We start from the raw sequence: 11,842 nt of genomic DNA on the forward strand, positions 1-11,842 counted from the left end.
TTGTGATGAAACAAATTCCCTTTTTTCTTTTCACGTAGGGATTATATATCATATGTTATGCCGTTAGCTTTGCTTTCCATTTCCATTTCTCTCTCATTTTCTCACTGCCACCATTCATATTACTAACCAGCAATTGAACTTATGACCTCTTTTTCACACAATCTCAACATTCATTAAACATGTTAGAGCTTGATACTTTGTGTCTCTGATTTTGATCTTAATTAAGCTGTCAGTTTTATGAAAGTCATTTTGACACTATTAAATCCCAATTACTGAAGTTGCATGAAACACTTGAGTGTTATAATTCAGGGACCAATCTAGCATTTTATCATCAATTTCCCGGTACAATTTGCACATAATTGTTAAATTTGAGGGGGTATTTGCATACTTCAAGGTAGGTGAGGTTATCTGCCGTTGAAAGAAAAAAATCCAGCAGTTTTTTTCCTTTAAAAAATATGCAAATACCTCCTTATGACGTGACATATCCTTCAAAACATGTGTCACTGTCAGATGGATAGTCAACGACCACGCCACACGCAAACGGCAAAAATACGCTTAACAAATTCCGAGGTTTTTGTACTATTTCACAAATTTAAGGGGGTATTTGATTAAAGTTACAATTTCAAGCGGGGAGTGGAGCCAATGATAGCATAAAGGTTAAGTTGAAATCTACAAAATTAGAAGGGTTAAGTTGAAATCTACAAAATTATGCGGTATACGGCACTATACATCAATGAGGGTAGGCTGGATTTTTCATGGAAGCTAGTCATGATATTGGCTATGCATGGCAAGGAGCTGCAGATTTTCTTCTGCATAAATTGTAGAATTTTGCAGCATACGGCCTGGTTGTAGTTGGTTGTGGTGGCAATGCCATGCTGTGGGTTGGAGTGATCTTGTTTTACACAGTCAATTTTCAGTTATGTTATAGGTACGGTCTAAAACTAGGAGGCTAAAGTGTGCAAGAATGCTGTTGGAGCTTAGGAAGCGTTGTGTATTCAAGGTTAATATTGTTTTGGGTTAAATATGTTTTTGGTCCCTATAAATATACCAACTTTCATTTTAGTCCCTCTAAAATTTTCCTTCAACTTTTAGTCCCTATAAAGTTTTCCATCACTATTTTTGGTCCCTATATTAAAGTAAACTCATATGTATAATTCATATTTTTGAATGAAATTTTGCAGAAAAATTCATAATATTATAAGAATCTCTCCCAAAAAAATTTAGAATTTTTTAACAAAACATGAATTTAATATGAATTTTTATATTTTTGATGGTTAAAAATTCATATCAAATTTATGTTTTGTTAAAAAATTCTAATTTTTTTGGGAAAGATTTTTACAATATTCTATACATTTCTGTACAATTTCATCAAAAAATACAAATTTTAACTTTAAAATAGGGACCAAAAGTAGTGATTGAAAATTTTATAGGGACTAAAAGTTGAAAGAAAATTTTTGAAGGACTAAAACGAAAAGTTTGTATATTTATAGGGACCAAAAACATATTTAACCTTATTGTTTTTGGTGATTTGTGTTGTAATGTTATACTACTGTTTCATTATACTCTATTTTGCTCTATTTGCTTGTGACTGCTGTAGTTGGTAGTAATATTTTTGCTTTTCCAAAAAAAAAAAGCAAGATTATTAACTACTTTCAATTTTAACCATCCATTGTAGTATATTGATACTATTAAGATGTACTTAAGGTAACTTTGAACAATCCAATAAACATCATTACATTTATTCGAGTCTTGTGAATGTAAAAAAAGTTGATTAGAACTAGAAGGGGAGACTTCATTAAAGGTAGTCAATCAGGTTCTTTGACGAAGATTATATATCAAAAAAGTCGGTAAATATTTTGCACCAATAACATGATTGCCTAAAAAATATACCCACTAAATGAAAATATGTCATATCTATCCAACTTATTCTACTTAATATATTTTATAAATGTTGAATTTCACCCTTTTGACATTTGACAATACTTGCATTACATATAATGAAGTTAGACATGGTCCCTATTTGACAAATTTAGCTCTACTGCTACAACAATGTAAAACGTGTACTATTTGATACTCTGTTTAGTTGTTATATTATAGCAAATTGTAGCACAAGTTAGTGTACAACACGTTTAGTGTACAGACACAACACGCCAACTTGCTATCAGATTAAACAAATCAAGAACTACATGTAATCAGGCACGGATCTAGTGTGGGGGCAATGGGTCAAGCGACCCCACTTGCCTCCACACGTGTATTGTATTTTTAATTCAAATTTATATATATACATAGTTTGATCCCTCTTTATATATAAAATATTTATTACATATAAAATATTACAAAACTAAGAAGGATTCTAACGAGTGTTCTAAGAGCACTAGTTAATAAATCAGCATAAGTAGTTTTTTTTATAAAAAGTTGTTATAATTATTATATCAATACAAATAATGCTTATTTTTAAGATAAAATTTTCTTTTATGAAATCTTTAACCAATTATCTCATAGCATATCGTTAGCAAGACCATATAACAATTATTATAATATAAACTATTCTTATATTTGTTGAAAAAGGTTGTGACCGAAGCTACCTTGGTGGTGAAAAAATAATTAATTATGGTTATATTATTTATATCCGGCTAGAAATGGACAAATATTTTAAAAAAAATCAACATTTTAGGGCAATTATAAATATAACTTGTATAATTTTCGCACGCTTACGCGTTTATAAATTTTTTATGATATAACTTGACCCCACTTATTAAAATTTCTGGATCCGTCATTGTATGTAATTAAGTCCTAACCTTTGTTCCAGTATTAGCTTGTTAAGGGTTGAACATCTTCGAAAAATGCACACTTGTTCTAAAAGTGACAGAATGTATTGAGATCCTCAAAGGTACAAACCACAAATTACAATACTAGTGTACATCCAATCCAATACCAGAATTATGGGCGAGTATTTATGACATATGATAATCTATATCAGGTAGTATCTAAATGTATAAATAGAAGTAACCACAAGTTTTAAAATATATTTAAAATATTCTCAGCTGTATGCAGACCTTTCTCTACAATGAGAATACATTTAATGTCTAGATTGTTGATAATTATGTATCAGCCAATATCATCTGAATGGGGAGTAAGGTTTTATGCACATTACCTCTTCTTCCTTTATGCAAACATCGCCTCTGTGAGACTTGAATAACTCTAATGCTAAAGGTGTTACTCGAGCACAACCATTCAAGTACAAAATGGAGAGACTTCTGCAACCGTCTCGTAACGCCCGCAAGCCATTATCAGTAAGATTGAGGCATCGATTCACATGCAGTTTCTTCAAATTCTGGCAATATAACCCCACTGCTTGCCATCCAGATATACTCACCTCATGACATAATGCTAAGTTCCATTCTTCAAGTAGTGTACATCCCTTGGCTATTGCAATAATAGAAGCATCAGAAACTGATCTACACATTCGAAAGTTTAGGATTTTGAGGCTTGAGGAAAATCCTATTCCACGCAGGGGATCTCCTGAAGGCGACCAACTTAAGCAAGATACATCTAGATACTCTATTCCGCCACCGCTAACAATTCCGACCACCCCTTCTAGGCTAAGTTTACAAGACTCGGCCTCTACGTGTAAGAGAGATTTGGAACACCCTTCGAATCCAACGCCACTTATACGCTCACAGTGTGATACGTTAATAGCTTGAAGCTGGCGACACTGCTGAGTAAGAGCTTTCAACCCTTTGTCGGATATTTGTGAGCAGTATGACAGGTTTATGCATTTCAAAGATAAGCAAGCAGTGGTTAAAGTCTCTAATCCTTCATCAGTAATGTTAAGACACCGATAGAAACTAATTGTTGTCAATGAGGGACAACCAGAAGCAACTAGGGATAGCCCGTAGTTAGTGACTTTCAAACAACAATCCAGATTAAGTTTTTGTAAATTTGAACCGTAGCTTAGCAAACGGGTTAGTCCTGAATCATCGAGCTCCGTGCAACCACATAGAGATAAAGACTCTAAATGTTGAAAGCGCCTTAGCAACCTATGAATATGGACGGTGTAAACATCAAGACCCTTAGCAGACAAAGAGGAAGGGTTTAATATACTAAATGAACACTCAAATTGCAGAGTCCGACGGTTGAAATTTTGGATATGGAGCCATCGGCGGCAAGTCAAGCCAAATGATTCACGATCAGTACGACAATCTAAACCATGAAAAATAATAGTAAGGCAGTCATCTGGTAAGTGCATGATGGAGGTAGCACCAAGTTTGGAAAGATCTTCCATGTCAACCTTTTCAAGACTCATCTGAAGAAGGCTGTAATGATCGAATCTTTACGGTGAATTTTGTCAGAGAGCCAGGTGAAATGGAAGGCTCACATCCACAAAGTGCAGGTGATTCTCTACTATAACCATAACCAATATGAACCCCACATTTACGGCAAAGCAGTTTAGTCTTTGAACGAGACAACCATGAGACTGGAAAACAATTTATTTCATCAACCTGTGTAAAACGGCTGAGATCAACGGAAGAAAAGGAGATTGATCCTTTGTTAACAGACTTTTGGTATTCAGATGCAATGTTAGATGTGATTCGATTTGAAGATGTCAATTTCAGAGGGTATCCACAAGAGCCGCAGCTGTAGTGGACACCAAAATCTCAAAATAAATTAATACAAAACTACAGAATAAAACATAAATATGTCATGGATTTTTCAAAATTAAGATTGAAAGATAAGAACAACATCCCGTGTCAAGTCAGAAAAATTCAGCATGCTGAGCGATGCTCTATGTAGAATAGATTGACAACTGAGATTTTTTTACTTCTTTCATTATATACTATAAGTCTATAACTATTACCATGTAATGCTAATTAGTAGATTTTTGTCTTCCAAGCTAACATGTTACATCATATCATATCATAACTATCATATGTAATTTTTCATTAATTCATGCCCCCTTACATCCATAAAAGTGCTAGAGTCCTTATCCTTATCCTTCTGAAACTTAATATTTTCAAACCAAAAATCAACTCTTCATCCCATACATTGCAAGATTTTGGTTTCCAAATCTTAAAACCCATTACCCGAAAAAGGAACTAGCAAGACACACACAAGAGCCAAAAACAAAAAGGAAAAGATAGCCGGATAATCTTCAAGTCCTAACGACGCAGACAAACATGACAAAAGCAGTAACCAACTAAAAAAAAAATACAATGTGCATTTCCATGTCACCATAAACACTAGGAAGTTAGAAAATAAGTAAAAAAAGGTTAGTGCAACATCACACTAGTTGAAAGGCATGCCTATGTCTTGTACTGTAAGCACTACTTTGATCATGTTTCTAGACTCTAGTTGAATTGAACCTTAACAAAGTTAAGATAATTAGATTTGTCCTGTTCAGAATTCGGATAAACAACTTAATTTAAACGTTTACGAATTAAACGCATGAGCTATTTTAAAAAACAAAAATAATATAAAGTCAAATTGTTCTGATATAAGTTATATGCTGTTTTCATAAGCTATCCTGAACTTGTGGAAATAAGCTGAAAAGATGTTGTGATGTTCCCATAACAAGAGCTTATATCATCCGATAAACCCAATATAAACCAATCCAAACAATCCCTAAGTTGACACGGAAAAGACATGTGATCAAATGCAGGCAGTATTTCACAATCCCAACAACAACAAACAAAGTAATGTTTTTGCATCAGGGAGCAAGTCAACATAATATTCAGACAGAAACACACATTTCAGTTGACAACAATGAAGCACAAAGACACCTCGGATTAGGCGTGTCCAGGTGTTATTGTGTCCAACATAACGCCGACACATGTGATTACATTGAATTATATCATTTCTCAAATTATTATCAACGTCAGTGTATGGTGTCCGGTGTTGGTGCTTCATAGGTTGACAAAGATATCATAATATCTAACCTCACACAATAACACACGTGTGCAAACATTGAGAAGCGTGAAAGCATTCAAAATCACATGAATTAAGCAACAAGGAAAAACAAAAGCGAAAAGAAAGAAGAGGGAGTTAGCATACCAGTAAGAGACATGAGTTTGTGACATCCTTCAGGGATTGAAATTGCAATCGCCATGTTCATCCATTATCAGAATATAACTATGATTTTGTTAAGGTTGAAAAAGAAAGAGAAAATTGAGGAATATCACCTTTCTTCCTTACTTGTCAATTCAATTTTCCGTGTCGATCGATTCTTTCTTTGCTTCTTTTCTAACTCTTACGTAAATTCCATAAATAAATAAATATTTTTTTTTGAAGGAATAAATAAATAAATAAATGTCACTCGGTTTGGTTTTTCATAAATTCAACACACAACACGTAAGCAAACAAAATACTCCATCTGTTTCAAAATGAGTGTCGTTTTAGGTGTTTACACACATATTAAGAAATGCAATGATTAAGAGAAAGAGAATGGTTATTTTACCAAATTATCCTTATTAACCATTGGTTAGTTTTAAAAGTAATACTTTGGAAGTAGTGTGCAGAATATTAATTGGAGGGTACAATTGAAAAGAAAAAGTTATTATTGCATTGGAAACTGAAAGCGACACTCATTTTGAAACAATTTTTTTTGGCTAAAGCGACACTCATTTTGAAACGGAGGGAGTAACAAACAATAGTTTTGTTGGTGCTTTTTTTTTTTTTTTGAAGGAATGTTGTTTAATTTTTTTATTTTTAACTTTATATTTAATGCACACTACAACATAAATTTTGTTTTATATATCATAGTTCGTTTTGGTGGCCCATCCTAAAATTTTTTTTTGGCTCCGCCACTGAGTGAAGTGATAGATTGATAAGTTGGTGATTTGCAAAAAGACGGATATAAAGATAAAATTAGATGTTGAATAAATGTAAAAAAGTTTAGCTAATTATTTGCATTCCTTTAAAAATATACTATTTTATATAATTTTAATAATTTATCAAAATTATAATTTGCTTTAAAATAATTTTGAAATATTAATATTATTTTAAAAAGTGAAAATAAAATTAGTTAATATTATTTTAAAAAGTGAATATAAAATTAGTTAACATTGTTGAAATTGATTTGTCTCATATGAAATCAATTTTTGTATATGATTTTGTTTTTTGCTAACAAAAATTTAGGGTAGGTGGTAGGTGTCCCGGTCTAAAGTTTCTATATGATTTAGTAAATTTGTTTGCCAATAGTTACTCAACAACAACAACTAATCATAATTATATTTTCACAACTTCAAAGACTTAACTGTTCAAATTTTTTTTTGTTTTGACAAAAGTTTCAATCACTTTTTATTACTGAATAAAGTTTTTTTTGTTTGGGATTAAATTGGATAGCACAGTTTTTTATGAGATAAAATAGATCTTCACTCTTTTTTATTATGTATTATTATTCTTATTACCAAAAAGATAATAGTAATCGTGAAGGTAATCATCATGGGTTGGATCGCTCATTAGCTTACAATGGGTTGGATTGCACATTAGATTAAGAGCAGCCACACAAGTGAAATTGACGCAAAATCATCATCCAAAACATTACAGCATTATGTATATTGGTCATTTCACTTACATATTTCTCAACACTTATTCTTGGATCAAAAGTGAAAATGTAAGTCACAATTGACACATTAACATATCTTCTTTAAATTTGAGACTCTCGGCGTCTGTGATCTGGCGACATAGCCAAATAAGGTGAGAGGAAGAGACAATATAGTAAAAACTGTGGGTTCATGGTAGTTTCACACATGGAACATTAACATACATCACTTTGTAGTTGCGACTTTATGTGTCTTTGATCTGGTGAGATAGTCAAAAAAGGTCTGAGACACAATATGGTAGAAAATATGGGATAGTAGTGGTTTCATAAAGAGATTTTTTGTTCCTTTCTTTCACGAGAAGAGAGAAAACAAATTAGAAAAAGAAAGAAGATGGAAAAGGAATTTGAGCATGAGAGAAATGATAAGGAAAAACTAATAAGTGTGTTTTAAAAACATGTGTTTTATAAAAAATGTCACATCAATTTAAAATGTCAAATAAACATGTATTTCATAAACTCATCATAACACATCACTATTTTTTCATTACCACATCCCACCAAATAACAAAAGTGTAGAAATTTTGTCAAAAAAAAAAAGTTGGTTAAATATAAAATAACAAAGGTCGAATAAAAAACTACATGAAAGCGAATGACATCCATAAATTAAAATTTAAGATAAAAATAAACAAATGACAAACAAACAAATCATCATAATGTTGGAACTTTCGTGGGAGCCTGCATTGGGATGTATCATCACATTAGACTAAGAACAACCACCCAAATGAGATTGATATCACATCTCTCCCCAAAGTCTTAAGACATTAGGTATATGTGTCATTTCACTTATATGTTTCTTCAACATCTACTCTCTATGTGCATGATCCACCACCAAGACTCACTCTCGCTCCCCCACAATGTTGTATCAGGATATGATACCATCATTGGGCCTTTTGCGGAAGCCAACACTCGTGTGGATCAACATATTAAAGAAAGAGAAACCACACAAGTAATAACCTCACATCTTCATCCAAAATTTTAAGGCTTAAACATATGAATTTTTCACTTATTTGTTGATGGACTTTCACTATTTTATTCAATGTTCGTCTTTAATTGACACTTGATACATCAAAATATTATTTCTCTTAAATATGACAAAATTCTAGCCCGTGCTTGGCACGGATGTCCAAACTAGTAAATAAATAAATGTCACTCGGTTTGGTTTTTCATAAATTCAACACACAACACGTAAGCAAACAAAATAACAAACAATAGTTTTGTTGGTGCTGTTTTTAAGCTAGAGTTTAATCTTTATACGTCAACTGTAACATTTTTTATTTTACAGCTCCATCCAATGTTTTGCCACAAATATGTTTTCAAACGAGTTAAATAATGCCACAATTATAAAGTATAAAAGTCACTCTCCAAAAATTAACATTTCATATTCATTCATTAAATTATATATGCGGTATATAATAAAGACATTATACATTATTAATTAAATAGATTTAAAATGTAAATTTTTCCTTATAATAATAACCGGAGGGTGTGTCACATACCACCGGTGTGTAACATGAGCTCAGTCAATTGTTATATTGTAAAATGTATGTAGAAGATGAGTTCGAACTTCCACTTATTCTTTTTTTTTTTGTTACACTTCCACTTATTCACTTTAGAATGAATTCCTAATTATTAAACAATTTGAAAATAGATTAAATCTTTTTAATATTGGTTTTCCCTAAAAAAAATGCTATATATTTGGTAAGACACGTGAATAAAATATTTTATTATTATGGATGCATACAAATTAAATTCTCCGTTTGGTTCGAGAATTAGGAGGGGAGGGAGGGGAGGGGAGGGAAGGAATTTTAATGGAGGGGAGGGGAGGGGAGATATTTTAATTAAAAGTGTGTTTGGTTCACAAGGGGAGGGGAGAGATTTTAAAATTATTTTACTGTTTTACCCTTAAACTTAATTAAATAAGGATAACAAAGTAACGAAACAATAACGATGTAATCGATAACAACACGAAGTAGACGATGGAATAATGGATTAGTAATAGCGTTGTTACAATTACAAGTAGTAATAAAAGTTGTTACAAGAAAAAATTGTTAATAATATGGAATAAAAGTTGTTACAAGATAATATAACCTATAACCTAATAATAGTAAAAGTTGTTTCAAAATAATATAACCTAATAATAATAAATGTTGTTACAAGGATAATATTGAGATTTTGAATTAATATAAGGATAATTTTGGTAGTGCAATAAAATTTGCTCCCCTCCCCACCCCTCCCCTCCCCTTTCTAAAAATTGAACCAAACACTTCAAATTAAAAATCTCCCCTCCCCTCCCCTCCAAAACTCTCGAACCAAACGGACCCTAATTTTACTTGTTAACGAATACATACATATTCCTTCCAAAAAAAGAACAATAGAAGAGTATGAGAAAATTCCTCTAGAAAAATAGAATTTGATAAAATTTTGGAAGAATGATGGTAATTGATATATTTTCTAAATTTGGAATGGAATTTGCCTCTCAATATAAAATTGGAATGGAATTTCAACACACCTAAGAGATCATTGTAGTATTTATTTATTTGTGTAGGGATTCAATGAATTTATATTAACGTGTTAACAGCGATTCTCATATTCTTTTAAAAAAAAAATCGATCCTTCAAAAAAATACTTTTTTTTAGTAACTCAAAATATAAGGTTGGTTTCTAGATGATTATAAAGTTTTTTTTTTTAGGAATTTAACATTGCCTTGTTAGGGAAGTGGTGGTAGAGATTACATGTGGACATGAAAGGCTTTGTTTTAAAGTTTTGATGGCTCCTTTTGGTGACGAAGGGGGGCGATTGGTTTCAGCTTGGAGGAGAGATTTAGTGGTTTGATGATAATCTAAAGCAGATTGTAAGTGATGTGTCAATACTTTTTTTTGGATGGATACCTGAGTGGTGTTTCGCTTAAGAGATCATTTTTACCGTTTATGAGTTATTAGAAAATTGTTTTCTGTTTGTTGATGAGATGTATATGTTAGGTTGGGGTACGGGCGAAGACGTTTGGAAGTGGAGGCAAAGCTTGTTTGTGTGGGAGGAAGAGATGTTAGGGGAGTGTTGTTTGTTGTTTCATAACATTGTCTTCCTGTTACCTTATTTCCTCCTCTGATGGTATTTGGCATGGATAAGATCCTCTAAAAGTCTCTCTATTTGTTTGGCGGCTTCTCCGTAATCGTCTTCCTACAAAGGACAATTTACTCTGACGCGGCGTCATTCAACCATATCAGAATAGTCACGTCGATGACTATGGTGTAGCGGTGCACCTATTTTTTTGTTGTCATCATTTCAGTAATTTGTGGTCTGTTGTTCGAAATTGGATATGCATTCTCTCATTTGAACCTTCCTGCGTTTCAGATCAATTTCTGCTGTTTGGTCATTTAGGTGGTTATTCTAACTCCCACCGGTCTTTTTTTACAAGTTATTTGGCATTCATGTGTTTGTACAATTTGAAAAGAGAGTCTCATTTGAACCTTCCTGCGTTTCAGATCAATTTCTGCTGTTTGGTCATTTAGGTGGTTATTCTAACTCCCACCGGTCTTTTTTTACAAGTTATTTGGCATTCATGTGTTTGTACAATTTGAAAAGAGAGGAATAACAGAATCTTCAACAACAAGGAAGGAGTTTTAACCAGTTACTCGACAAAATTAAGCTGTTATCCTTTTGGTGGTTAAAAACAAATAATGTTATTTTTTATTTTGATTATCATACTTTGTGGCTTAACCCATGTTTGTTCGTGCAGCGGCGAAACTAGCAAAAATTTCTTGAGGTGGCCACATATAAAGCAAAATAAAATATTTTTTAAATTAATAAGTAAATTTTACCAATAAGCAAAAAAAATTAATTCACAGCTATTACTTATATAAATTGTACTTCATAAAATACACTTAAAACAACAAGAATGAAATATAAAGGGTTATAATTTATTAATTACTTATTTTTTTAGTTGTAATAAAACTTGAGGTAGCCAACTATGTACTATTAGGGGTAGCTGAGTATACAAATATACCTACTTATTCAATGATTTTTTTCTCTTTGGGGTAGCCATAGCCACCCCTTGAGTATGAAAGCATCCACCCCTGTGTACGTGAGATATATGTTGTAGCTTTTATTGCCGGCTATATGTTGTTTTGGTTCCTTATGTAACAACTTGTTAACTCTTTTTCTTGTACTCTGACACGCCTTGTGCTAAGTAGAACATTTGGTTATATTCTATTTTGCCTTGTTAACAAAAAAATTAAAATTGGT

The 11,842-nt window shown here is 32.2% G+C and overlaps 2 protein-coding genes across 3 annotated transcripts; both read right to left on the reverse strand.

Annotated features, from left to right (window-relative positions):
- Positions 1-2,835: 2,835 nt before the first annotated feature.
- On the reverse strand, positions 2,836-6,262 carry LOC146897609 (RNI-like superfamily protein). 2 transcript variants are annotated; one of them, XM_085738746.1, is made up of 2 exons: positions 6,052-6,262; positions 2,836-4,502 (listed from the first exon to the last, which is right to left on the reverse strand). In XM_085738746.1, exon 2 carries the CDS (start codon positions 4,304-4,306, stop codon positions 3,119-3,121), a length of 1,188 nt encoding a protein of 395 aa, XP_085594872.1. In that variant the 5' UTR covers positions 4,307-4,502; positions 6,052-6,262; the 3' UTR covers positions 2,836-3,118. The 2 variants fall into 2 exon arrangements, with proteins under 2 accessions (XP_085594872.1, XP_085594873.1); XM_085738747.1 differs by having other exon boundaries at positions 2,836-4,515.
- On the reverse strand, positions 2,836-6,262 carry LOC146897610 (uncharacterized protein At4g08330, chloroplastic-like). The gene is made up of 2 exons (XM_085738748.1): positions 6,052-6,262; positions 2,836-4,638 (listed from the first exon to the last, which is right to left on the reverse strand). Exons 1-2 carry the CDS (start codon positions 6,075-6,077, stop codon positions 4,296-4,298), a joined length of 369 nt encoding a protein of 122 aa, XP_085594874.1. The 5' UTR covers positions 6,078-6,262; the 3' UTR covers positions 2,836-4,295.
- Positions 6,263-11,842: the final 5,580 nt, after the last annotated feature.

This window comes from Medicago sativa, chromosome 8 (assembly GCF_051527215.1).
Source record: "Medicago sativa cultivar Bolivia chromosome 8, Bolivia_mono, whole genome shotgun sequence".
Classification (NCBI taxonomy): domain Eukaryota; kingdom Viridiplantae; phylum Streptophyta; class Magnoliopsida; order Fabales; family Fabaceae; genus Medicago; species Medicago sativa.

Coding starts and splice junctions, on each gene's coding strand:
- LOC146897609 (XM_085738746.1), bottom strand. CDS start 4,306: ATGAGTCTTGAAAAGGTTGACATGGAAGATCTTTCCAAACTTGGTGCT.
- LOC146897610 (XM_085738748.1), bottom strand. CDS start 6,077: ATGTCACAAACTCATGTCTCTTACTG. Junction 4,639..6,051: donor CAAACTCATGTCTCTTACTG/GTATGCTAACTC, acceptor TGTCCACTACAG/CTGCGGCTCTTGTGGATACC.